Consider the following 27,671-nt stretch of genomic DNA (forward strand, 5'->3'; position numbering starts at 1 on the left):
TTTTCTGAATGGTTTTTTTATTTTCCTGTTCTGTTGTGACACAATGGACTACCATAGTGAGAGAAAGAATTCCGGGTCATATGGAGTTGTACCACATTACATTCTAATTTTTGGCATAGATTAATCAGGAATAATTGTGATGCCATGGATTCCCTACCCACAATACTACAGATTAGAATCTCCACTTCATCAGATACGCATGCTGATTTCCACTGTCATCATTATCCTTTCTTGTTACAACAAACTTGTTGTAAGTACAAAAGAAGGATGGTTGAAGAGTGCTCTGTGATCACTTAGCTGCTTTAAATTATGCCTGAATTAAGAATTCTAGCCTGTTCTAGTAGTGATCATGGATATGGAACCACGGAGAGGCAGCCAATAGCTATGAAAAGTGTGTCCTTGTGTGTGTGATGATCATGAGAAAACAAGGGTGGTTTAGTGGGTACAATATGGTTTTTAAAAAAACTGCATATAGTGATGGGTGCTCCCTCCTTTCCCTGCCAGAGAAATTCCCAGGGGCATTTTCATCCAGGTTTAGTTTCCTTTGGATGAGAGAGCATTCCATCCCCATCAGTATTTCACCTATGAAAACAGAGATGTGCCTGGGAACTGGATTTCACCCACTAGATGCTGTGGACCTAGTCTTGGGCACCTGTTTACATGCAGGTGCACTAAAGGCACAATGCACCAATGCACCCACCCACCCAATTGGAGATTTAAATTCTAGAGGGCCACTCACATTATAAGGACCACTTCCTTTAGAATTCAAGTGTTTGAAGTCTGATACAAACCATATCTATGGTACAGTCCATTTCCAGGCCCAATTCAAAGTGCTGGTTTTAACCGTTCAAGCCTGAAATGGCTTGGGTCTGGGTTACCTGAGAGAGTGCCTTGCCTCATCTGCCCCGACCCATACTTTAATATCTTCTTCGGAAGTCCTCCTCCAAGTGCCCCTGCCAAATGAGGTGAGGCAGGTGGCTACCAGGGAGAGGGCCTTTTGGGTGGTTGCACCCTTTTTATGGAACAGCCTCCCCAGTGAGGTCTGCCTGGCTTCATCACTTTGCTCTCTCAGGAATCTCTCTACGCCCTTATCTTGGAGATGCTGCCAGGGAGGGAACTTGAAACCTTCAGCTCTTCCCAGAGTGGCTCCACCCCTTAAGGAGAATCTCTTCCAGTGCTCACACTTCTAGTCTCCCATTCATATGCAACCAGGGTGGACCCTGCTTAGCTAAGGGGACAAGTCATGCTTGCTTCCACAAGACCAGCTCTCCTCTCCTAATTCCAATCTGTCACTGCTACCTGGTATTTCCGCAAGTAAATCTGAAGCTTGTTTCTTCTGTCATTGAGGAATACCCTTCTGCTAGGATCTGACCGGCAATTTTCCTTCTGTAATCCGCTTTCCTGTTTTAGTGGGTGAGGTTTGAACTGAAAATTAATTGGCTTAAACCTGCCCCATCTGATCAGCAGAGCTTACCTGCTAATTCCCTTTTCTCTAACCCAGGTCCTGCACAACTTCAGAACCCCAGCTGTTTTTGGACTACAACTTCCATCACCCTCAGCCACAGTGGCTAATAGTCAGGGATGATGGGAGTTGTAGTCTAACATCTGCAGAAGGGCTGAAGTTGAGCTGCTCTTTCCCCCTCCCATTGTTTCATTTGCAGTGTTCCTCCTAATATGCTAGACCAGTAACGGTATCAACTGGCTGAAAGACTGCACAGGTTATGTCCTGACCCTAGTTTAAAACGTCATTGCATGGCAGCTGAGCGTCACAGTATCCTGCCTTGGACTTTGCTGGTCCTGGACTTTGTTGCCTGTGCTGGTGCCATCAGAAGCTCTATAATGTAGCAAACACAGTACAACAGAGAACATCCTGTGCTTGCATCACTTTTGACATTTCTTTTGTGCTCTGCTCTACTGGTATCAGCTGCACATTAAAATTGTAGATGTGGGGATATTGCATTCTAAAATGTTCGGCTGCACTGCCTCATGCCAGCTTGTGGAAATCCAGGACTATCAACTGGGGTCCTGCCAGACAGAGAAAGGCAGAATGACCTGCTATTCAGCAGTAGCTGTGTAACAACAACAAGCTGCATTCTACAGCAAAATGGGCAGAAGTCACTACAATTTTTCATCTACTGGGAAGACAAAAGCATCAGTGCTGAACTGTTGTAGGCAAATCTTTGCTATACGGCTAAGTTATGCAGACACAGACAGCTTTCAGAATTGCAAATTATTTTGTTTATCTCTCATTGCTTGGAGAATACTTGAATTGGTCATCTGCTTCTCCCTGTTCCATACATGAGCAGGGTTTTCTTTTTCCACTGTGCACATCAGGTAGGATAGCTGTCCGTAGCAATGCACAACTGAGGCTTTTGCTGCTTCCTAGATGTCTTAAAAATATAAGGAGGAGGGAGTCGTAGTTGAGCATTCTGACTACAGTGCTGGTGCATTCGCAACAAGGCTAGGAAACAGATATTGCCTATTCAGCAAGGAGGCAAGCTTGAACCAGGAAAAATATAGGCCAGTCTGGGCAGTCTGAGAAATCTGAGAAAATCTGGTCCCCTGAAGAAGGCCATCGTTTCTCTTCACCCTCCACTGTGAGACTTTCAGCCCTATAGCATCATTTCTTTACACAGCCTTCAGATAAAGGCAGAGGTGAACTCTGCCTTTTATCTGAAGTTGTCTGGCAGATTTAGCTCCTGTCTATGGGTTAGAAGTCACCTCTCCTCAGTCAGTCCTCGTCCTCCTGGGTTCTGGTTTTCTTTGAAGTAACCCACTTTGGGCTGGAAAGGGACAGCAGCCTTGTGTCTGATACTACTTGCTCATTTAAAAAGTAGGAAAACATTCACTGATAAGGAAAATGTATTATCACAGCATTAAAATTTGAATATGTTGAGACAGCTTGCATGGAGTGTCATTTATTATTATTATTTTTAAAAAAAAAAAAAATGGGTAGCAAATCTCATGAGTATCTGATATTTTCACAAAATGCCTGCTTTGATAAATGTGTTAGTTTTTAAGGTGCCACAGGACTCTCCTGCTTGGCCCTTAGAATAAACTTGGTCCCAGAGCAGAGATGATACATTGCAGGCTGGCTCCACACAAGACGAGTCCGTCTCTCTCTGCTCCTGCTGGTTCTGTACAGCTTCGTCGTTGCTGCACTTGTTCATGCAGAACAGGCTGAGCCAGGCTTTTATTCTGAAACAATATAGTGAGCCAGCCCTCCTCTGCCTTCCCATCAGTGCCAGACGCACATTGAGAGCCTGGGCATAGCCAGTGTGCGCAGGTTGCTTGGGGTCGGCTGCCTTTATTTGAGCTGGGTACCACACAGATGCTTTCCCACGTCCTTCTTTCGTTGATCAGCCTCCTGTGTAAGACTGTGACTCATTTCATATGGTCTTTGCTCCAGTACATCCCAGGTAAGGTTTCTCCCCCCCCCCAGTTTCCTCCTCAGAGCTGCTTTAAAATATTTTTAAGCATTTGAGACGGGATGGACTAGATGCGGAAGTCTTTCTGAGGGTTGTGCATGTTCCGCGTTAACGAAGAGTCCAGATATTATGCAGAAGGCATGTCGTGATCATATGTGATGTTTTAAATCTGAGAAAGCTGATTTGGGGCTGGGATGTTATCAGTGAGCAGCTGCCAGCAGCCATCTCTGCAGCCAGATTGTTGTTTTTCATAGCGAGGCGGTAATTCAAAACACTGAATGCCCATCACACTTTTTATTTATGCTTCACCATGTAGAAAACAGAGAATATCAGAACAGCCACTCTAGGGGGTGATCAGTTAAGAGATAATGTGCACAACAAGTTTCATATTAGAATCAAGGGGGCTGAACTCTGAGAGGTTTCCAGAATTGTCGTATAGTCCAGGGACTCTGCTAGTTTTTAATGAGCTGCTCTGGGAACAGATGCTTCAGTCAAATCTGTCCATACCATTCATGAGTCCTGCACTGAAATTGGTGTCTGCTGCCAGATTTTCGTCAGGATGGAGAGGAAAAGTGATGATATGGCTATTCATACACAGTGAATGCAGTTTGTCTCGTCATAGCAAGATTTCGTCAGTTACATAATGGTGACTACTTGCACAACACAGTAATTGCAAGCATAGCAAGAACAAATGCCCTGGGCTAGATGGTTTATTTCTCTGTGTATTGCTTTACCATGTTCTGCTTTGAAATCAGTGCCATCATTTTGGAAAATAAGAACCAGGCAATATTATTTGCAAGACAATTTGGGGATGAAAGAGGACATTAAATCATAAGAGGAATCTCAAGTGTGATTCCTACAAGTTTATTTTTTGATCTTTAGTTTTGACATTTGGTACAAAAATATACAATGTATCTGTATATTTTTGTGGCTGGAAAATGCATATATATATCTGAACATCTCGGAGAAAAATTAAAAAGGTTAGTGGGAGTAGTGGAGACTTTTCTTTTCATCTGTGAAATGCCCCTCTTATGAATGCCAGTAATTAAAACATTGTACCATTCTATACTTAGTGCATTCAATCTTTATTATGGTCATAGACCAGCACAAATATACTTAGTGTACTATTCTATACTTAAAGCATTATCTAAATTCTAAAATTCATCTCCTCTGTACTAATGCAAGGACTAAAATGTTTTCCTTTGCTTCTGCTCTTTACAAGGAACTTGTGATTTTCATTTGTGGCTAGGACCAGACTAAATGGGAACTCTGATTAGAACTTCCTGTGTTTTATACACTCTTCAAAACAGTGTTCTCTCATTTTTTTTTCATCTGTGTGCGGAATTAGTTTTGTTCTGGGCGGCAGTATCAAGGCAGTGTGCGTGCACATGCATTCAGGGTGGGGCCTTCCTGATTCAACCTGAGCGGGATCTAAAATGAACTGAGTGGACATCCAAAAACGTGTGAGCGCATGCACATGTGCACGCTTTAGAGGGGACACTGCTTCAAAGGCCGTTGTGGGGGTAGTTTGGCTTGGGACTACTGCACAGGGGAAATGGAGTTTAAGCTCTGAAATTAATCTCCTCTGTACTAATGCAAGGACTACTATGTTTTTCTTTGCTTCTGCTCTTTGCAAGGAACTTGTGAGTTTCATTTGTTACTAGGGCCTGACTAAATGGGAACTCTGATTAGAACTTCCTGTGTTTTATACACTCTTCAAAGGCAGTTATGGGGCTAGGGCCACTGCAGCAGTGGGTGGTTTGAATTGGGGCTACCACACAGGAGAAATGGAGTTTTCCCAGCATGCTGCTTCCCCAGCTTACATCACTTTCCCCAAACTATCGCCCATGGTGCAGGAATAAACCTAAGGACATAGGTGCCATTTCTTCTTTGTCTCAGTATGCTTTGGCACAGCCTGGTAATGTTTGAGCTGGCCACAAACTAATTTAGAAAGTGCTTCTGGAATCACCACCATTTCAGATGAGACTTCCACGATGACTTTTACCAGCCACATCTTTCCCTCTTTTCTCCATATCTGCCCATTTCGTCCTTAACATCCAGCCAGAGGAAGAGCTCTGTGAAACTTGAAGGCTATCTCACTTATTGGTGACCCTTAGAAGTTGTTCATATGACCAGGTGGACGGGATGGCAGGTGGGCACAGGGAAAGGCTGTTTTAACTCACCTCCCCCCCCCCTGAGCACCTGGTTCTGGCTGGGAGTGTGGACCACACTCCCCGACTATCTGTGCTGCACGTCACAGCCGTTGCTCTGGAGGCCAGGACGATATGGAGATCCCACAATGCACTGTGCGACATGCACAATGCACTGGGGGAGTCTCCCAGGAGACTGACGCTCTAGGCTCCTGTCTCTATGTGCTCTGGAGCGAAACGTAGCCCCAGCGAGCATACCATCCCAGGTTAAGAGCTCACTTGAGCCCTTGTCCCTGGCTAAGAGCTGGGTTCCAAAGCGGGGCTAGGCAGAGCTGCCCCACTGGGGTTGGGCCCGATTCCAGTGGTTCTCACGCACACCTAAACCAGGCTGGGCTTCCCTAGCCGGGGTTAGGGTTCATGTGAGAATAGCCTCTTAGTTGGTCCTAAACCAAGTCTCTTTAAGAGGCATTTCACCAGAGTTAAACTGCTGAAGGGATAATTGCTTTAACCCTGCAGTTGCATTTCCCCCCTCTGGAGCTTCTGGATACTTAAAGAAGTAAGAAGAGATTTCTGACAGCTGATCTCTGTTGAAGGGGTGTGTGTGTGTGTGTTTGTGGTGGCTGAACTAGGTGCATAACAAAATGATTATTCCTAAATAATTGTGCTTGGGATGAAGGTGCCAGTTATGTAGACTGGGTAGATGGTGGTTGCTGTATCAGCCCCAAAGGATGGCCAATATGAAGTCGGTAAAATGATATTGGGTACTGAGGTTGTCTAGATAGGGGTGTAGGAATACGCAAGCTTTTCTGTTCCACGAAACTTCGTCATGCAGGTTTTGAAATATGGAGGGTAGATTTATCCCCATTCCAATAATGTCCCTTTACTTTCCCCCATAGAAGCTGTATGGCTGCCACTCATTCCTGGGGGCAGAAGTATTGCTGCATTTTGGGAGACCACTATGGTAGAGGCCAAAGCTTCACACTGGTGGTGGTCTCTTCGTGGGTGTGTGCACAATATATCCCTGCCTGCCCCTTCAGTATTTAGTCCCTGGGAAAATGCATTGCTTTCCTTAGCTACTGTGTCAAATGATCTGCTTGATATCAGTCATAAAACACCTCATCTGGGCCTGTGTTTCTGGAGGGGAATGGTTAGAAGGGGGAATGGTCTGCAAAATTTGAGTGTATGAAGAAAGGTTAAAATAAGAGGCCAGACGTACTGAGGAGAAAAGGGAGAAGGGGCTTAAGAAAGAATAAGTTGAGAGGAGCGTAGAGGATTAGCGAAGGAAGGGAGCACAGCTAAGCCTGCCATGAAATGACATTGGCTCAGAACTTAGATTAGCAGAATGGACAAAGGACACATCGCTGAAGGATTAAAGCTTTAATGACTGAGTTCAGGCTTGGTAAAATAGGATGATGGTGCTACAGACACATTTGTCAGAATCCAGATCCTTGGGATGAGCTGCCCCATCAGGGCTGTCCTTACGGCATGGCAAGCAGGGAGACCACCCCGGGCCCTGCTCTTTTAACCCCCATTAGAATTAACTGGAAGGGGGCCCCACACTGGCTGATTTGCCCCAGGCCCTGCACCCCGCCAGGGATAGCCCCGTGCCCCGTGGTGGATGTAAACTGACAACGGCATGCAGATTTCCTCCTTGGAATGAGATGGCATCTGCGTCTTCCTAACATGGGTGCAAAGTTATAATTTGCATTCAGGGCGCACACATTCAGACGATCCATTCACCACATGCACCATGCAGTCTGGAGTGGACGATTAGACCATCCATGGACAGAGGGCAGCACATGTGAATTTGCCCCTTTAGATTATTTTAACAGGGCACGCTGGTGAGACAGCCTCGTGTTCATTTGCACACACCCCCATAGGAGCCTCATTGCTGAACTGACAATATTATTGTAACGATAATGTCGGCAACGTCTGGTGTGTACACAGATCTCGAGACACTGATCTCTTCCTGCCTGTTCATCTCTTGCTTGATCTCCACAGTTGTAGGGAGCCTAACGTTGAACCAGAAAAAGCAAGTCACCTTCAGCTGCCGGAAAGGGTTAGAATGCCTCGCGCCATTATTTTCCAGTGTGGAAGAGACACTTCAGCCGATCCCGACGAAGATCGAAGGGCATATCCCCAGCTGGCTCAAGGGCAAATTGCTGAGAAATGGGCCAGGGAAGTTTGAGTTTGGAAAAGACAAGTAAGGCCTGGTGGTTGGTTGGTTTTGTTGTGGTTGGATCCACTATGGGTCATTAGTTAATGCAGGCTTCTCAACCTCCGGTCCCCAGACCTTGTTGGACTGCAACTCCCATAATCCCCTGCCACAATGGCTGGAGGAGGTGATGGGAGTTGTAGTCCAACAACATCTGTGGACCTAAGGTTGAGAAGCCATGAGTTAACTCTTAGGCAGAGACTTTGCCTTTGTACAGACCGGGCTACAGCAGCAAAAAATACAAGCCCTAACACAGGTGTAGTCTCTCACATACCTGTGCTGATAATTTCATGTCTTAGAAAGAAACAAAAAACCCAGTTTTTACAAAACATCCTTGCCAGGTCAACTGGAGACAAAACAATAGTAACAGCAGGCAAAGATTGTCTGTAGAGTTTGGAGGATGCTGCTGTTCTTCTTTCTACATGATGATCTGCCTAGAAGGCAAATCAGCACACTGGGGACAGATATTGTGGTGATAAACATATATTGCTTCCCTTCTTTAGAAAGGTTTTTAAAAAAAAATGTTTGAGATTTATGAGTGGGAGGTACCCTCAATTTCTTTAAGTAAAAAAATTGTTGAAGGTTTGTAAAGGTAAAGGTAAAGTGTGCCATCAAGTTGATTTCGACTCCTGGCGCTACAGGAGGGGTGGACCATTGCCTCCTCCCGTGGAGTATGAGATGATGCTTTTCAGCATCTTCCTATATCGCTGCCGCCCGATATAGTACCAGCGGGGATTCAAACTGGCAACCTTCTGCTTGTTAGTCAAGCATTTCCCCTCTGTGCCTCTTAAGGAAGATTTGTAGTCAGTGGTATTGAGCTCCCACTTGTCCAAATTTTGATAAAAACCCATCAAACAACAATTCCCCCTTATTTTCCCATAGAGTATGTATTTTATCCTTTTTGCTTGGCTGTGAGAAGGAAGGGAGAGGAATAGACCATTGTGTGTTCTCATTAGCAGTTAGGGGCAATAGGAAGCGGCTATCTACTGAGTCAGAGCACTGGTCCATTTGGTGCAGTATTGTCTACTCTGACTGGTAGCAGGTCTCAAGGGTTTCAGGCAGGAATCTTTCTCAGTCCTACCTGAGATGCTGGGAATTCAACCTGGGACGTTCTGCATGCAAAGCAGATGTGCTTCCACTAAGCTACAGTTCTTCTGCAATCAGCATATCTCTGATCTTGCTGTTATGCTGGTTTGTGTGTGGGCAGGCAGTCATTTGGCCTTGTGAAACCCATAAGCATTTTTCTTTGTGCTTGGTCCAGCGGTTGTTCTTGGATGCCTACAAGGGTTTGCCTTGAATCTGAACATGTAACACAACCTGGGAGAGTGAAATTAGGGAGTTCCCTTCTTCTCCCTTGATGGTCTTTCTCTTCTCCAACGGAAGGTTTAACCACTGGTTTGATGGCATGGCCTTGCTGCACCAGTTTGAGATCGAGAATGGGGTTGTGAAGTACAGAAGCAAGTTCCTAAGAAGCGACTCCTACATGGCTAACAGCCAGAACAACAGGATCATGGTCTCTGAGTTTGGAACCCTGGCCATGCCGGACCCTTGCAAGAGCATTTTTGAACGCTTCCTGTCAAGGTTCGAAATGGCAAGTATGTGGCTTTCAGTTCCCCCACTCCCCTTCTCTTGGCTTTGGTGTTGGTGTTTTCCCTAGGGAAATGCTGAAGGAAACTGTAGAGTGGGTTTTTTTGCGGGGTGGGGGGTGGAGGTGGTTTGCTTTGCTTTTGTGTCAACATTCTTGAAGTAGTTTCAGCACAAAGCTAACATGATCTGAGGCATGCTTTCATTTCCTGCCCTGGAGCTTCGTCCTAGGTAATTTTCACCAGAAATCTGAAACCACGCTTAAATCATGTATTCTTCTTGAATTGAACAAACAGAAATAAAACTTCTCATAGTTAAAGGAAAGAGTAATGAGGCATCCCATAAAATGTTTCATCCGATGCTTCTTTTTTTCCTGCTGGGTCTCCGTAGTTAGCTGAGGCTCTAGTCGAAAGAGATGCCTCTGGTTCTTCTCAGTCAGTTCTGCCAGAGCATGCTTTGTGTTGCGTTTGATTGCAAGGAGGCAGCCGTTAGTATGTTGACAATAATCCCAGCAAATGAGTCCAGAGGAAGGATCATTTCATTGGCAAAACAACCCCACCCAAATCCACCATGATCTCAGCAATTATGGAAGCTGCTACTGAGATCATTCACACAATCAAAACTGTGTCCTACCCCGGTTTGGGAGCTGTGTGTGCTCCCAATTTTCGGTTGTGTGGAAGCAAAGTGGGAGGATAACCTGGGTAGAAGTGATTGTGTGGAAGAAAGGTAAGAGGACAACCTTTCCTTCTAGCTTTATTCCACATAATCACTTTTAACCAGGCTTTCATCCTACCTTGCTTCCACACAACCAAAAATTGGGAGCACACACAGCTCCCATACCAGGGTAGGACACAGTTTTTGATTGTGTGCATGATCTCACTGCCTATTATTCATCTCTTTGTCCTTAAGGCATAAATAATTTTAACAAGGAAATTTGATTCCATGAATGCAACCACACTATGCGATAAATCCCAAGTACTTTGTTCTACACACACAAGCCAGTCTGGGGTCTTTATTCCAGAATCAACGGACAATTGCAACGTGAACTACGTGGTCTACAAAGGGGACTATTATGTCAGCACAGAGACCAACTTAATGCACAAGGTGGATCTGGAAACACTTGAAACAACGAAGGTAAATGGGGTGCACTGAAGAGTTAGGGTCTAGGAAGGGGGAAGTGGGACCACTGTATTCCCAGTGGAGTGTCGACAGTTTATGAATGTCGACAGCTTATGCTATGGCTGGAACCATATTGCAAAACTAGTGGCTTCTGCTTGGACACTGGAAAGACAGACATTGTTGCAATTGCAGGTGAACTGGAGAAAGTATATTGCAGTGAATGGAGCAACTGCCCACCCCCATTATGAGCCTGATGGGACAGCATACAACATGGGCAACTCGTATGGGAAACATGGTGAGTCCAGGTGGTCCAGAGAGAGATGGGCCACTCCCTGGAGGAGAGCTGGTCTTGTGGTAGCAAGCATGACTTGTCCCCCTAGCTAAGCAGGGTCTGCCCTGGTTGCATTTGAATGGGAGGCCACAGGTGAGCACTGTAAGATATTCCCCTTAGGGGCTGGAGCCGCTCTGGGAAGAGCAGAAGGTTCCAAGTTCCCTCCCTGGCAGCATCTCCAAGAAAGGGCTGAAAGAGACTCCTGCCTGCAACCTTGGAGAAGCCGCTGCCAGTCTGGGTAGACAAGCTGAGCTAGATAGACCCATGGTCTGACTCAGTATATGGCAGCTCCCTATGTTCCTATGTCTTATTTCTTAGTGGGACAAAAGGAAGGGAGGGAGGAAAAATGGGTCAGTATTGCTGGGGTAGGCATAGGGAAGTAGAAGTTGAGAGGGGCGCAGGGGTAGGGAGAGAATATCTCTCAGGCGAACGTATTTGTCGTGCTTATTGAAACAGTCAAGATCAGACTTGCCGTGAAGAGGCATCAAGGGCTGCCTGGCCCTCCTCAGAGAAACTGCCAGGGCCCTGCAGGGCTGAAGCTGCAGCAGCCAACAACTCAGTCCCGTTCCCTGCAGCAAATGTGCTAACCTTTAATGAGGATTCCTCTGTTCAGTTGCTCCAGTTCCCTTCTCTTCATGCTGTCAGGACACGTGAATTTCAGGCAAAGCTGCCAGGCTGCTCTCTTTGTTTAAAACCCTTAGCGGCAGCCTGAAAGAGGGTGGGCCTCCTTAAAAGGGTAGAGTCTCCTTTCACCTTCTCCTTTTACCTTAAGCTCTGCAGAACTGGTTTTGTTTTCTGCCCTGCTTCTGCTCTTTCACACTTACTCACAATGTGTCCAGACGGCTCCGGTCAGGATCGGGTGTCCTTTTTTCATCTGATCATTGCAGCATACAAAACAACGACGACAAATATTTATATACCGCTTTTCAACGAATGTTTCCAAAGCGGTTTACATAGAGAAATAATAAATAAATAAGATGGCTCCCTGTCCCCAAAGGGCTCACAGTCTAAAAAGAAACATAAGACAGACACCAGCAACAGTCCCTGGAGATCCTGTGCTGGGGGTGGAGAGGGCCAGTTACTCTCTCCCTGCTAAATGAAGAGAATCACCATGTTAAAAAGGTGCCTCTTTGCCCAGGGGCTTTCAGCGTGTGATGGCCCCCAAAGCTGCACCAGGGCAGGGAAGACGATGCAGCTCTGACATCTGGGTTTCGGAGTCGCTTACCACCCCTTGGGCATCTCCACTGCATCCCACCCCAGCCTAGAGTTGCAGTCGCTGGTGCAAACTTGCAGGGGCCTTCTGCCTGGGGCCAGAAAGGTGTGTCCGGGGTGTGTGTGTGTGTTCTCCCAGCAATGTGCCATTTCTAATGCACCAGTAGGCCACATCTCCCGCCATATCAAAGTGGTGCTAGCAATGGGAGGTGCAGATGGACCCTGACTCTCAGGTGTTAACATCAGGGCTTGAGTTTCCAAAAACACCAGGCACATCAGAAGCTGCGGCTGGATGGTTAGCAGGGTCTGTTCCTAACGGATTGTGTATTCTTCCTTCCAGGCTCCAACTACAACATCATTAAGATCCCCCCGCAGGGGTCCGGCTCCCATGACAGCAGCCTGCAGGGTGCAAAAGTCCTGTGCACCATTGAACCAGAGGATAAGATGAAACCCTCCTATTACCACAGCTTTGGTGAGGACCTCCCTAAGCGAACTCCTCCTTGGGAGGCAATCCTTGTAGAATTACCAGCGGTGTGCACTAAGGACTTTTGTGGTCAAAGAAGGAAGAGATCTCTGAGTTAAAACCAGATATCATGGTTTGAGTCACCCAGTGAGTTTCATGGCTGAATGGGGATTTGAACTCAGGTCTCCCCGGTCCTGGTCCAACACTCTAACCACTCCACCACATCGGCTCTTAGATATCATCATTCATGCTCTATGAAACTAAACGAAGAAGAAAATGCAAGAAAACACCGAATAAATAGAATTCATTGCCCAAGATGTGGTGACAGCCACTAGCACAGATGAATTAGAATTATTTGGGGAGGACAGCTCTATCAATAGGAATTAGCCATGATAACTAGATGGAGCCTCCATGTTAAGAGGAGTATATCTTCGAATAGCACTTTCTGGGGACAGACAGAGAGGGATGGCCATCATCTTCATGTGCTGTGTGTGAACTAACAGAGTCATTTGGAAACGGAATGCTGGAGTAGACGGATGTTTGGGCTGAACTAGAAGGCAGTTCTTATATAAATCACTTTAAGAAGTGTCATAGACATAATGGTAGTAACACTCATGACAAATATGCTTTATCCTGAACATGATACAGGGACTGTGGGATAATTTGGAATTCTTTTAGCAAGGAATCTTGTCTGTGTGTTTCCCAGAGGCATCTGGTGGGCCATTGTGTGGAACAGGATGCTGGAGGCGGAGAGCTGGTCTTGCAGTAACAATCATGACTTGTCCCCTTAGCTAAGCAGGGTCTACCCTGGTTGCATGTGAATGGGAGACTAGAAGTGTGAACACTGCAAGATATTCCCCTCTTAGGGGATGGAGCCACTCTGGGAAGAACGTCTAGGTTCCAAGTTCCCTCCCTGGCTTCTCCAAGAGAGGGCTGAGAGAGATTCCTGCCTGCAACCTTGGAGAAGCCGCTGCTGCCAGTCTGTGAAGACAATACTGAACTAGATAGACCAATGGTCTGACTTGGTAGACGGCAGCTTCCTATGTTCTTATGACTAGATAAGCCTCGGGCCTGATCCAGCATAGCTTTTCTGTGAATGGTTAAGTGGACAGGAGGAAAAGCAGTGGTGCATTAGCAGTGCCACCTAATGGCGCAGCGGGGAAATGACTTGATTATCAAGCCAGAGGTTGCCGGTTCGAATCTCTACTTATAGGGCAGCAGCGATATAGGAAGATGCTGAAAGGCCTCATCTCATACTGCGTGGGAGGATGCAATGGCCAACCCCTCCTGTATTCTGCCAAAGACAACCACAGGGCTCTGTGTCCGCCACGAGTCGATACACCGACTCGACAGCACAGTTTACTTTACTTTCTTGGCAGTGGAGCATGATTTAGCCGCCTCAGTGGAAAGGAAGGCAGCGAGGTTTGGGAATGCTCTCAGAAGAGCTGGCCTAAGCCTCCTCATCTCCCGCTTCTAGGAATGAGTGGGAACTACGTGATCTTTATTGAGCAGCCCCTCATAATGAACCTGTGGAAGTTTATCACAGCCAAGGCGCTTGGGAAGTCCTTCGTGGATGGAATCAGCTGGGAGCCGCAGCGCAAGAGTCGCTTCCATGTCGTGGACAAACTCACTGGGCAGGTCGGTTATTTTCCACACTCGCCAGTTCCTGCTAACTGAGCCAAGACTGAGGCACCTTTTTAAAGTGGCGGTTCTCTTTCTTGAGCAGGGGGAGAGCAACTGGCCTTATCCATCCCCAGCACAGCATCCCTCCAGTGGCTGCTGCTGATGTCCATCTTGTTTCTTTCTTAGATTGTGAGCCCTACTTTGGGGACAGGGAGCCATTTTATGTATCCATTTATATCTATGTAAACCGCTTTGGGAACCTTTTGTTGGAAAGCGGTATATAAACATTTGACGTATTCGTATTCCTGTCCTAGTCTGTCATATATTACTGCTACTGCGAATGACAAATATTTATATACCGCTTTTCAACCAAAGTTCTCAAAGTGATTTACATCGGAAAATACATGAATAAAACAGCTCCCTGTCCCTAAAGGGCTCACAGTCTAAAAAGAAACATAAGACAGACACCAGCAACAGCCACTGGAGGGATGCTGTGCTGGGGATGGAGAGGGCCAGTGACTCTCCCCCTGCTAAATATAAGAGAATCGGCACTTTGATCATGAGTCGTGCGTCGATCACCGTTCAAAGTCTTTTAAGCAGCATGGATACAATCCAGGTTTTTCAGGAGGGATTTCTGCGAGAGGTTCACGAGGTGGCACTGAAGTCCTGCGATTCTCAGCCAGTCACTTGTCCTGTGTTTTCTGCCCAGGTGCTGCCTACACAGTACTATACGGATCCCTTCTTCTCTTTCCATCAAATCAACGCCTTTGAAGATCAAGGCTGCATTGTCCTCGATCTCTGCTGCCAAGACGATGGAAGCGCCGTTCATATTTACCGGCTGCAGAACCTCCACAAGGCAGGGGAAGCCCTGGACCAGGTAAAACTGGCTCTCCTCAGCTCAGACAGAAAGGCTGGTCTGAATCTGAGACCGCAGAGAACAACGGCCAGTCAGTATGCACAGAACTTATTTTTTATTTTATTTATTTTACATTTTATCTCCCGCTCTTCCTCCAGGGAGCCCAGAGCGGTGTACTACATACTTGAGTTTCTCTTTCACAACAACCCTGTGAAGTAGGTTAGGCTGAGAGAGAAGGGACTGGCCCAGCGTCACCCAGCAAGTCTCATGGCTGAAGGGGGGAGAACCAAGTTCTGAACTGAGAACTGAGCTTGATAATAATAAATAATAATACACTTTATTTGTTAGCTGCCCCATAACAAATTGTTCTCTGGGCAGCTCACAATGGAGAATTAAAACATACAATGAAAACGCAAAGCACATTAAATCATAACAGACAAAAAAGAAAAGAAAACAGAAAATACAATACAAAGCAGCTTAAAAATGAGTTTAAAATGAGATCAAATCTGAAAACCAGAATTTAAAAGGCCTGGGTGAACAAAAAGGTCTTTACCTGGCATCTAAAAGGACAAAGTGATGAAGCCAGGCAAACCTCACTGGGGAGGCTATTCTATAAACGGGGTGCAACCACCGAAAAGGGCCTTCGGTGGACCAAGCAAGGCTCAGTAGAAGACAGCTTCATAGGCCTGGTTGTGTGGGAACTGCTCCATTCTTTGTTGCTTCTGTTAGTCTGGTACTAGAATTTGAATCTATGATGTATACAGAAGAGAAAATGACCATGAGGTCATTCGCACAAGTGGAAACTGTGTTCTACCCAGGTTTGGGAGCTGGGTAGCTTTTCCTCCTACCTTGCTTCCACACAGTCACTTCTCCCTCCTCCTAGTTGCTTGCACCCACACAACTAAAAACTAGGAGCACACACAGCTCCCGAACCTGGGTAGAACACAGTTTTTGCTTGTGTGAATGACCTCAATGTATTGTTGGGTGGGGCCATCGCTGAGTGGTGGGGCATCTGCTGGGCTTGCAGAACAGGTTCCCTCCCTGGCAGCATCTCCAGGTAAGTCTGGGGAAAGCTCCTGCCTGAAACCGCGGGGAGCTGCTGCCAGTCTGTGTAGACAATGCTAAGCTAGATGGACCAAGGGTCTGACTCCGTTGGAGGCAGCCTCCCATGTTTCTATGATGTTCTGAAAGAGAAGAGACGGACATGGTGGGTGGGGTAAGAACAGCTTCACAGGCATTGTGGGCCTTTGGGCTAGAGTCAAAGAGTGCAGCCGTGGCAGCATTTCAGCCCATTCTGGGCCCAGAGTGCATACTGCAGCTGTAGCAAGCGGAAGGCAGGTCTGGTCAGCTGTTGGAAGCGTAAACTATTCAAAAGGAAGAGGAATGAAGCACTACTGGTGAGTTGAACTTTTTTGCTGTTCGCGCTCTTCTTTCCGATGACAATATGATAAAAAATGTAAAAATCAATTTTAAAATATGTGCCGTCAAAGAGATTCAAACCCCTTGTATTTCTGCACCCCCTCTTCAGTGGCTCCCTTTGGCCTGAAAGGCAGGATGGGAGGGGGCAATTTGTTTGGTGCGAGAATAGTACTTATTCCTGCTTCTGAGTTAGAACTAGGTGGGATTTGAAATGGGAAGGAGCCCAGATTGGGGAGCAGAGAAGGATGCCCTTCCCTCTGGACCAGTTGATGATTCCTTCCTGCTCCCTACTTCTGCACCGGGGGGTAGAGTTCAGCTCTTTCTTCTGCGATGTCTTCCTGGCAGGCCTATAACATGCTCTCAAGGCCATATCCACGGCGCTTTGTTCTGCCCCTGAGTGTGGATTCCAGCACCCCGGTGGGACAGAACCTCAGCCCCTTGTCCTACACGTCAGCAAGAGCCATGAAAGAGGCCGACGGGAAGGTACGTGCTCTGTGCACAAACGGATGCTTTGGCTGCACCAATCCCACACCTGGCATTGCCATATTGCTCTCCTCTCACTCGCTGGGTCGTCCACCTACCAACACCCACTTTGCGCCTGCATGCTCCTTGCCCAAAGAAAGTGCAAATAATATGCTCAAACTGAAGGGTACGAATAGAGCAAACATATGAACACAGAGATTGCCTTCCTGGATCAGACCAAGAGCCATTTAAGGGCCAGGCAGATGCCTCTAGAAGCGCACGTGGAGACTAGCAAACCCTGTAGCTTGTTCCTCCATCTGATAGTACTCCGACTTTCCTGCTTCTGTGCATAGAGGCTTCATTTTCTAATAGCCACTGAGAATCCTCTTTGAATTTGTTCACCCCATGCAAACTAAGCAGGCTTGTACACACTTCATTGTGGGTGCTTTCTAGATTCTGAGCTCAGACCCTGAACCCTTCCTTTGTTTTGGTACACTGAGTGAATGGGTTGCTTTTAAGGCCCTTGCAAAGCCAGGAACCTGAGATGGGATGAAATTGCCGTGATGTGATAAGGAACTGTGGTATGATAACATCTAGGTGGTATGCTAAGGAACTGCTCTTGTGGTAGCAACCATGAACTGGTCCTCTTAGCTAAGCAAGATCTGCCCTGGTTGCATATGAAGGGGAGACTAGAAATGTGAGCACTGTAAGATATTCCCTTTAGGGGATGGAGCCACTCTGGGAAGAGCAGAAGGTTCCCTCCCTGGCAGCATCTCCAAGACAGGGCTGAGAGAGATTCCTGCCTGCAACCTTGGAGAAGCCGCTGCCAGTCTGTGAAGACAATACTGAGCTAGATAGACCAATGGTCTGACTCAGGATATGGCAGTTTCCTATGTTCCTAACTGTGAATCTGAAAACCTGGATGAACCTCAGCGTCCACCCAACATCTATCCCCAAGAGATTGCCTTTGTATAAGATGGACCCTGAAGTGATGGTGTTTCATTCACCTGAAGTGACCTACAGAGAATAATGATGGTCTTGGCTCCTTTTCCAGGTCTGGTGCACATATGACAGTCTACATGATGAGAGCCTGGAGGAAGCAGGAGGGGTGGAATTCCCCCAGATTAATTATGCACGGTGCAATACGAAGAAGTACCGTTTTTTCTATGGCTGTGGCTTTGGGCATATGGTTGGGGACTCGTTAGTCAAGATTGACACAAAGACCAAGGAAATGAAGGTCAGAGGATGTGGTACTTCTCGGTGATGTAACCTCTTGAGTTTGTTATTTTGGGGATGAGGGGAAAGTCCAGCTTGGAAAAGCGCCCCCAATCAGGCCATTCTTGGTTTTGCCTGCCAGATTTGGAAAGAGGATGGGATGTATCCTTCCGAGCCGGTGTTTGTGCCAGAGCCTAATGCTGCTGCCGAAGACAGTGGAGTTATTCTGTCGGTGGTGCTCACACCCAAGCAGGTAATTCGATGACTATTCCATAAACATGAATGTGAGGGTTGTTAAAATCCAGTTTCCGTTCGCCCTCTAGTGAGCACGGTTATACACAGCAGGGAGCTACATTCTGTTGCGAAGTGCTAGGGCGTTGTATAGCTAATGTATTCCCTTGTATTTCAGCTTCCTAATTATATCAACCAGCTGCGGAAGAAAATCATTGGGGGATATTTTGAGTGGGAAGAAATTACTCCAGCGTTGCTATTTGACTATGTCCCTCTCTGTTTCAGAATCAAGGCACTTTCCTGCTCATCCTGGATGCTAAGAATTTCACTGAACTGGGCCGAGCAGAAGTCCCTGTGCAGTTCCCCTACGGCTTCCATGGCATCTTTGTCCCAGGTTAACAGTAACGTTCCATCAGTGATGGCCACACACCAGAATGGAGGAATCTGCTCCATGACACTGCACCTCAAATGCCCCTTTTGTAGCCTTGGGCAAGCCACTTAATCTTAACGTGCCTTGGCTCCCCTGCCTATCCAATAAGGTTTGGAGAACTGCCCTAATTCACAGAGGGGTTTAGAGGGGAAATATGTTCATGTCTGTGATAGGTATTGCTAATGGAGGGTAGATAAATATTCTCCATATAAATAAGTATTTTTAAAAGACAGTCATGGAACACAAGGTTTAAATTTAGCTATTCTGGCCATTTTAATCTTGAGCTTTTATTTTTGTATTAACTGTCTGTATAATGATTTAATTATGCACATCTGCTTAAAGCCCTTTTGGCATTTGCTGCATTTTAAAGGAATCTTTACAATAGCAATAAACATGGTTTAAAATATTTTTCATTTTTTAAAGAGGACTGGCAAAAACAAAGGAGAGGGGATGTTGTCGTTCTGTCCATTCCCTCATCATTTTCCTGTAGGGCTCACTGCCACATTCCAGAACTGCTGGGTAGAAAGAGGTTCTCTTTTCCCCCAGAAACAATATGCTAAGAGTAAAAAGACCCTTTCTGTGTCCACAGTGAGACTTTGGCTTTATTAGGTAGGGTGACCAGAGATGTGAAGAGTTCCTCTAGCTTTTAATAAAAAATATAAATGCAAGAGAGAGAGAGAGAGAGAGAGAGAACGTTCCTCTAGTTTTGGTAGCTGTATGTAACTGGTTTTGTAATGCAGTCTTGTAAATCTTTCCACAAAAGTGACCTGGCTGGCTGCCTGCCTACAACATACCCCAGTCATTTGTGTCTTGAAAGGAAAACAAACCCTTGTTTTGGTAATGCTCCCCAGCCTAGTTGCTTGGAGGCCCTTTTTACTCATCGTAGGCAATCAGGCGAGCAATTTGTTGCACACTGCTATTTCAGCAGCAGAAAAATGTATCAGCTGGGCCTGCCTGTTCAGGCAGTATTGCACAACTCTTCCCCTTCCCACCCACCCCTCCACTCAAAAAGCAGGACGGGACAGAGACCCTAGACAACAGGGCTTTCCATGTGAGTGCAACAGGACATTTCTCTCAGACTCACAGTATTTCTAAAGGCTGTTCAAACAAATTGCTTGGCAGATATGGAGAGGGTGCCGTCTTGGCAGTCAGTGACAGAATAATCAGGAGGGCCATTGCAGAGGGGATGCTTGCCGTCTGTGGGGAGCCTGGATGCCATGCAGGTGTCCAGCGCAGCTGCTGGTGCTTATCCCTTATAGCTGACGCTGTTCTGGTCTGTTTCGTACAGTTTTAATTTATGAAGAGCCGTTGCCGGCAAGCACTTCTGAAGGTTTCCCCAGATGAACATGGCAAGATTCTCAGTCGTGCTGCAGATCAGGAGAGGTGACAGGGACAGAAAGAGAATGTCAGCTTTGCCTATGTTTTCCTTGCACGTGATTAGGAAAGGCTGAAGAGTTTGGAGCTTCTTAGTTTAGAAAAACCTCTACTAAGGCAGAACGTGATACAGGCTTATAAAATCATAATGTGGAGGAAATGGATGAAGAAACGTTTCCTTCCCTCTCAGTGCTAGACCCAGTGAAATGGGCAGGCAGCATCTTCAGGAGGGGCAGCCAATATAATATAATATAATTCTTCACACAGCACAGAGTTAATCATGGAATCTGCTGCCAAAAGATGTGATGCTGTCCATCGCTGGCTTAGAGGACTTTAAGTGTGTCTCAGACAATTCTGGTAGGCTAGGTCTATCAACAGCTCTTATTCATGATGGCTCTATGGAATTGGACGTGGTATGAATTGCGTCCAGGAGAGCTCACATCTAAGTCAGCCTGAGAAATGTGCTGCAGGGAAATCCATAACTGGACTTAACTCAAAGGAGCCTCCCCACTTATGTTTCAACTAGTGGGGAATCCTGGCAACTTACCTTGTGATGTTGGCAAAATAGGGGACATCTTCATCCAGGTTCTTTTTGTCAAGGGGCTTTGTGATCGCCTCCTAGGTGGGGGTAGAAAGATGTCCTTAGCAGGGCATGTCCAAGAGTGCAAAGTGAGTAGCAAAGAGGGGTCTGGATATGTCATATTCATTCAGTTTCCCAGAGTTGGACTCAGAATTCTACACAAAGGCCAAATTCTGTGCCGAAAAAAGGTTTACTTCTATACATTGGATAAACTATACGCGGATATTTACCTTCTCTCTCTCTTGCTCTCTCTCACACACACACACACACACACACTTTAAAAATCACAGAGAGACAAAGTATTGAAGCCTTAGCCATGACGAGACATTTTTACTGCCCTACGTATGTTTTGGAGATTTCACCACACATTTTTCTGCTACTTGGTATGAAAAGAACTAGAAACCTGATGTTTGTATTTTAAATTTTAAACCCTTGTGATTCTCAGGATCCTGGACTCTGTGCTCAGTACCATTTTCTGCATCCAGGAGAGCCAGAGAAATGAAAATTGCTGCATTTTGTGATTGCAGAATCCACATTACTTAGTATCTGCTTCTTAGCTGTTTACAGTATTTGGCATTCTTAAAACACTGGTTTTGATTTCAGTTCTTTACCTTTACTCTGTGCTATGCTTATCATCATCCCATTTATTTCCCTTCTATACACATATTACACACCTGTCTACAACTTACTTCCTCCCATCTTCGTTCCTTGGGAGAAAACCCAGAACAAAACATGTTGCTTGGGTCTAAAACTGCAACAAAGGTTTGAGTTTGCATTTCAAGTTTGTTGGTTTCTAGGTCTTTGCACAGCCACAGGAGCAGCTCATCTGTTCTAAAATGAATCCTGCATTATGTGAAGTCTGTTTTAATGCAAGGGCCAGCTATCAGAACTGCACTAGAGATCCATCTCCCAGGCATGTCGGTATTTTTATACTGCACAGTTCCTAGGAACAATCTCCACAGATCCACTGCTTTTACCTTCATGCATGCTTTCAAATATGTCAGGTCTACCACCATCCCAGAAGCGGGATCAATCTGGAAAGAAGAGCAGTGGACAGGTCAGCAATCTGTGGATGAGATACTTTGGAAAGTAAACATGGCATTGTGATTCTAGGAAGCCACGGGGCTGGAGATTTCTAGAGCCAGCAGGGAGGAAAGGCTGGAAGCGAGCAGGCACTTTCCCCAGGTGAACCAGGCCCAGCGATGAGGGTGTGGGCGTGAATCATATGGATCAGGCCTCAGCAGTTTGTTGAGATGGAGGCTCCTGCATGGCATTTGCGTTGGACGCAAGGCAGTGTGTCTAGTTCACCACGGCTGCCCCTTACAACTAACGGCACAACTGATATTGGTGGCAGTGCTTCTGTGCGGCTTATGGCTTGCTGCTTAGGTTTTTCTGTTCATGATTTCTGTGGGTTGTTTTGGCAATTTCGGGAACAGGGGCCGATCAATTGGCACAATGCATTCTCTTTTTCTGTAGTGGCTCACAGTTTTTTCTAGGGCTGTATGTTGTATGCACATTACATTTTGGCTGTGATTATGTAGCACGTTCATTACTGAAAGAAACCTTAGCTGATGAATTGCATGTGTCTCTTAGTTTGATTAAATCTGCATAAATTTGCAGGTGCATAAAACAATTGTTTGTTTGTTTATTTGGTACATTTTGATACCATATACAAACCTCTGGGTGGTTTGCAGTCTAAAAACAATCAAAACATTAACACAATTAAAATAATTTAAAATGCAGATTAAAAACTCTAAAAATTAAAATTTAAAACTACAGTATAAATTAAAAGCTTGATTAAATAGGTATGTTTGTAGATTTTTCTTTAAAACATCCAGAGAAGTGGAGGTTCTAATTTTGTTAAGGAGTGCGTTCCAATGTCTTGGGGCAACTCTAGAAAAAGGCTGCACCAGTGGCAACTTCAACCAGTCCTCTCCTGGTGATCTTAATAGGCGGCGGGATTAAGAAGAAGAAGAAGAAGAAGAAGACGGTGTTCCCTTAAATATTGTTCTGAAGCAAAGAAAATTTTGCTTTTTATGATAATGAATGCTGGTGTCATAGCAGACATCCTCTTAGGAGAGGCAGAGAAAAGGGCATGCTTCTCTGCAATGCTACAGTTTCTATGTGCACTAAAAATATTTTTTTTCAAATGCTGCCTGATTAATTGGGACACTTTTCAGTTGCTCAAAATTACAGCAGCCCTAGTTATATATAACATGTGCATGTGCGTGTGTGTGTGTGTGTGTGTGTGTGTGTATATATAGTGGGTGCTTTCCTTCCAAGCACATAATGAAGGCTTTCTGGAAAGGGGTAAATCACACTCTCATCACATATATTGTAGAATGAAGCCAGTCTGTTCACCAAATGTAATTGGGCATCCTTTTTTAAAATGGACATAAGTATATTTCTGATCAGTGATGACTGTAATGGATATTAGTGGATAAACAAATGGATCCTCCGAGGCTCATCCCAGAACCAAATGCCCTGAAGACTGTTCCAGACATGTACCCCACACACTCCCTTCTTCCCTAAATCACCCATTGTTCCACTTACTTCTCCACGGATGGTCACCACCACTAGAGGAAAGAAAAGGACAAGTTGAGCAATTAACTCTCCAAGGCCAGAGCCCAAACTACTTTTCATAGGAAGTCCTGTTGGACCTGAACAAGCAGCATCCTGTTTCCCATAATGGCCAACCAGGGTTTGGCTGAGTGTCCCCCCACTGATGGAAGTGCACCCCTTTGCCAATGCCTCACCTAGCCAGTCCCTAATGCTGCTGTTGACTTAACCATCAAGACTAGAAGCCATTGATAGTTTGGTTAGGGGGGCCTTGAGGTTGGGAGCCAGGATGCCACTGAATACCAGTTGCTGCGGAGAGAAGAAAATGGGACGTGGTTGGCATCCCACTTCCAACGCTAAGAATGAAAATGTGCCCAAAGCTCGACTGTGAAAATTAAGGCCTTGCTGAATCATGTCTGTTAACAGAGTGCTCCTATGATGGCGGTAGAATGACACACACACACACACACACTTGGCTTCTAGGCTCTTACCTAACTCTGGGAATCTCCTGTGTTGCTGACCTCTCACTGCTTTCCGGTTAAGGATTCCCATCATGCTGCTCCTTGCTCTTGACTTGCAGCACCTCTCTCATCCACCTTTCCCAGCATGCCTTAATTCACAGGCACCTGTTGTTATTCCAGTTTTAGCTTCTCAAGAGTCCCACAATCCATCCCAATCCACCTTGTTATTCTGAGCCCCAAAGCATCCAAAGCATTCAGCCTTACTGTGGCCATGACTGGTTCCTGCTGCTGCTGCTTACTGGGGTCGGCCAATATTCTCCAAACCCCAGTCTCTGGGATTCTACCCCAGTTCTTTAAGGTCATGGCAGTTTTCAAAACGGGGGTTGGATGTGTATTTAACACACATCTTATTCCTACATGGACCATAAGAACATAGGAAGCTGCCATATACTGAGTCAGACCATTGGTTTATCTAGCTCAGATGTGTCTACACAGACTGGCAGCGGCTTCACCAAGCTTGCAGGCAGGAATCTCTCTCAGTCCTATCTTGGAGAAGCCAGGGAGGGAATTTGAAACCTTTAGCTCTTCCCAGAGCGGCCCCATCCCCTGAGGAGACTATCTTACAACGCTCAAACATGTAGTCTCCCATCCATATGCAACCAGGGTAGACCTTCTTTAGCTAAGGGGACAAGTCATGCCTGCTACAACAAGACTAGCTCTCATCCCACAGGATCTTCAGTTTTCACTGGTCGCTTGTGTGTCTGCAGAAAGAGACAGCAAAGCTACCAAGACTAGGAAAAGGGCCAGAGGCATTCAGGTGCAAATTCTCAGTTCCTTCTCCACTACTGGTCCTCAGGACAGCTGAAGTCATCCAGTTCCTCACCTCTGTAATTATGCCCATGCCTCTGATTGCACTCCCCAAACAATTCCTTATTCTCTGCGTCACTCAGCGATTTGCTGGAAAGAGAAAAAAAAATGTATGCAGGATTAATGAGTGGAGAGGATGAGAGTAATCTTTGCTACCCAAGCAAATATATTGAGTCTGTTAGGAGCTTGTAAACCCTGTCAATAATGGTTTAACAGAGACTTCCAGGTGTGGGTCATAAAATATGTTGCATTGTTCGGTGCTGAGTGCTCCCAACTGAACAGTCATCCAGATGGCCTCTTAGCTGCTCTGTAGGACCTTAAGGAGGAGATTCTACGTGGAAACGGATAGTTGCCCTGACTTCAGCTACGTATCCACTTGAAAAGTGCTGTGTCTCTGTTCCTGGAAAGAAACTTCCAGTTCTCCCTGGAGCCAAATGGAGGAGATTTGGTCTTGTGGTGGTGAACATAAATTGTCCCCTTTGCTAAGCAGGGTCTGCCTTGGTTTGCATTTGGATTGGAGACTACATGCGAGTGCTGTAAAATATTCCCCTTCAGAGGATGGGACTCTAGCACGGTGGAAGAACATCTGCATGCTGGCATGCAGAAGGTCCCGGGTTCACTCCCTGGCAGCATCTCCAGGTAAGGCTGGGAGAGACTCCTGCCTGCAATCATGGAAAGCCACTGCCGGTCAGCATAGACCATACTGAGCTAGATGGACCAATGGCCCAACTCAGTATAAGCAGCTTCCTATGTTCCTATGACGCCCCACCCCTCTGATCCTGGTCTCAAACTATCATAGTTCTTCACCGGATTCAGCATCCAACCCTCTTGGTGGAGCACAATTCCAAGGCACTGCAATTTCAGTTCAAATTGCATCAACAAAGACCCAAGCACAGACATCTGTTTCCTCCCCAGCATCCATAACCAGGTCTACCCTTCAGGATTTACAAGACACCAGGAGCTTCCTTGTGTAGAGCCCCAATGATACTTGCTTACTGAGAGCGGTCTCCACGTGCGAACTGCACAGGGACCAAGTGGCTTGCGTTTCGTTTTCCCACTGTCGGATCCAAGACTGGGCTGAGGGACCCAAGCCCCTCCATTACAGCCAAACGCATGCTACGTTCACATCACAGAAGGAGACACCGTCGCCCTGCCCCAGCAAAGCAGTGGAAATGGGTTGAAATGTTGTGCATATATCTCCGCGCTGTTCCAAAAATCAGTTTCACAAGCAATTTGCTGGGGAAAGGGGAAAGTGCAGGGCATTTAACACAAGGAGAAAAACAGCAGACAGAGCTCACTCACTGTCGCTCACCCCTGCAAAGTACCCCCTCAGAAAAGTAGTCTCCCCCCACCCCAATCTGCTCCACCTATTTCAGAAGTCTAATATTTTGTGAACCACCTAGAGCCTTTGGAGTCAGGCAGTATATAAATCAAAACAAACAACAAGTAAGTGGGGCACAGCTCACCCACCCAGAAATGCACATTGCCCCTTAGCCCCCCCCTTTTTTCTGGGGCTGCCCCTGCACCTCTTCCTAAGTTGCCACCCCTGCTTCTTTCATTCTTCCCCTCTCTGTTTGCTTTCTTTGCCTCTCCTTCCCTATGTTGTCTCCCTCATTGTTGCTGTCTGGCTTGTAAGCAACTTGGGACAGAGACCTTTACAGGATTCTGTAAAGTGCCTTGTACTTTGATGGTGCCTATAACAACAACAACAAATATTTATATACCGCTTTTCAACAAAAGTTTCCAAAGTGGTTTACATAGAGAAATAATAAATAAGCAAGATGGATGGCTCTCTGTCCCCAAAGGGCTCACAATCTAAAGAAACATAAGACAGACACCAGCAACCGCCACTGGAAGAAGTCCTGTGCTGGGTGTGGATAGGGCCAGTTACTCTCCCCCTGCTCAATAAAGAGAATCACCACATTAAAAAGGTGCCTCTTTGCCCAGTTAGCAGGAGTATAACAGTAACAACATTCTCCATTCTAACAAAGCATCTGAGCTAAATCTGTGCTCTTCTGGCCATCTTAGGCCTGGTGAAAAACGTATTTCAAATTCTTAGATGTTTGTACCAAACTGTAGACATATCAGCTAGTTTTTGGAATAGTTGGATACATTTTCCAAAGCTCCCTGACTTCAGTCTTTCAGCCAATGGGCTACCAAGCCTCCAGGCAATGTTTCCCACAACTATTAAAAACCACCCAAATTTAGGAAATTTACCAAGCCAGCCTGTGAGAAGCGCTAAAGGTATCTATCCTGGAGAAGGTCGCTATCCTTGGAGGAGAGGTCACTGGTGTTGATCCTGATGCTGGATTCTGCATTGTTGGACCCGAGCAAGAGCTGCTATTAATGACAAATAATTTAGGCTCCACAATATAAATAAAGATCAGCTACCCATCATGTGATCCAGGAATTTGCCAAAGAACACTGGAGGGGGGGAGAATTATCTGCCTTACTCTGAAAGTCAAGACCACGGGATAGACAGAGGAACCAATTGATTGATTGCAAGTGACCATATCTCAGCAGTGAAGTGCATCTTTAGCATACAGAGTGTCCCAAGGCCCATCACAGGTTGCATCTTGTAAAAGCAACTTCAGACATTCATATTCTTGGCAGCAGATCCAACTCTAATGTATAATTTCTATGGATTCATCTCTCTCTCTCTAAAACGTGGCAAGCCCCACCCCTGCCACAGCTGCGACCAATGAAACTGCGGGCTCATGCCTGGAGGAGGAGGAGACACAGATAGGGATGAAGCCATGGCGGGCGGGATGGCGATGTGGCCAGTGGTGCAGGCAGCAGAGAGGGGAGACCAAGGGGCATGGTGGTGGAGACAGCAGTGTGGCATGGAAGGAGCTTTCACCACCTCTGCCACCATCTTGGATGGCAGGGGGTGGCTTGAGGTGGGGTGGGGGGAGAGAAAGTGGGGCAGGGGGCAGGATTGACCCATGGGGGTTAGAGGCAGGGAGAACTAGCACGCAGATGCTCTGCCCTGGCCTAGCTAGTTATTATTTCCATAAGTGGCATAACTGTGAGCTGCAGGGTAAGGATGGACAATCTTGGCCGTCCAGATGGTGTTGGACTACAACTCCCAT

General features: G+C 46.2%; 2 protein-coding genes across 3 annotated transcripts in view; one reads left to right on the forward strand and one right to left on the reverse strand.

Moving 5' to 3' along the window:
- Positions 1–19,144, forward strand: part of BCO2 (beta-carotene oxygenase 2) — a 45,727-nt gene extending 26,583 nt beyond the window's left edge. The window contains exons 1-12 of one of the 2 annotated variants that reach the window (XM_053269249.1): positions 3,243–3,419; positions 7,580–7,781; positions 9,177–9,388; positions 10,399–10,511; positions 10,689–10,791; positions 12,380–12,511; positions 13,980–14,140; positions 14,835–15,002; positions 16,746–16,883; positions 17,917–18,099; positions 18,220–18,330; positions 18,594–19,144. In XM_053269249.1, coding sequence (XP_053125224.1) covers positions 3,332–3,419; positions 7,580–7,781; positions 9,177–9,388; positions 10,399–10,511; positions 10,689–10,791; positions 12,380–12,511; positions 13,980–14,140; positions 14,835–15,002; positions 16,746–16,883; positions 17,917–18,099; positions 18,220–18,330; positions 18,594–18,707 — 1,725 coding nt within the window. In that variant the 5' untranslated portion in view covers positions 3,243–3,331 and the 3' untranslated portion in view covers positions 18,708–19,144. Of the gene's footprint in view, positions 1–3,242; positions 3,420–7,579; positions 7,782–9,176; positions 9,389–10,398; positions 10,512–10,688; positions 10,792–12,379; positions 12,512–13,979; positions 14,141–14,834; positions 15,003–16,745; positions 16,884–17,916; positions 18,100–18,219; positions 18,331–18,593 lie in introns of those variants that run through there. The other variant, XM_053269248.1, reaches the window with a different exon arrangement.
- A 598-nt stretch (positions 19,145–19,742) lies between these two features.
- Positions 19,743–27,453, reverse strand: LOC128333621 (6-pyruvoyl tetrahydrobiopterin synthase-like). The gene is made up of 6 exons (XM_053269264.1): positions 26,797–27,453; positions 24,596–24,669; positions 23,246–23,268; positions 21,670–21,726; positions 20,660–20,730; positions 19,743–20,105 (listed from the first exon to the last, which is right to left on the reverse strand). Exons 1-6 carry the CDS (start codon positions 26,895–26,897, stop codon positions 19,985–19,987), a joined length of 447 nt encoding a protein of 148 aa, XP_053125239.1. The 5' UTR covers positions 26,898–27,453; the 3' UTR covers positions 19,743–19,984.
- Between the last annotated feature and the right edge of the window lie 218 nt (positions 27,454–27,671).

The sequence above is a fragment of the Hemicordylus capensis genome, chromosome 8 (assembly GCF_027244095.1).
Source record: "Hemicordylus capensis ecotype Gifberg chromosome 8, rHemCap1.1.pri, whole genome shotgun sequence".
NCBI classification, from domain to species: domain Eukaryota; kingdom Metazoa; phylum Chordata; class Lepidosauria; order Squamata; family Cordylidae; genus Hemicordylus; species Hemicordylus capensis.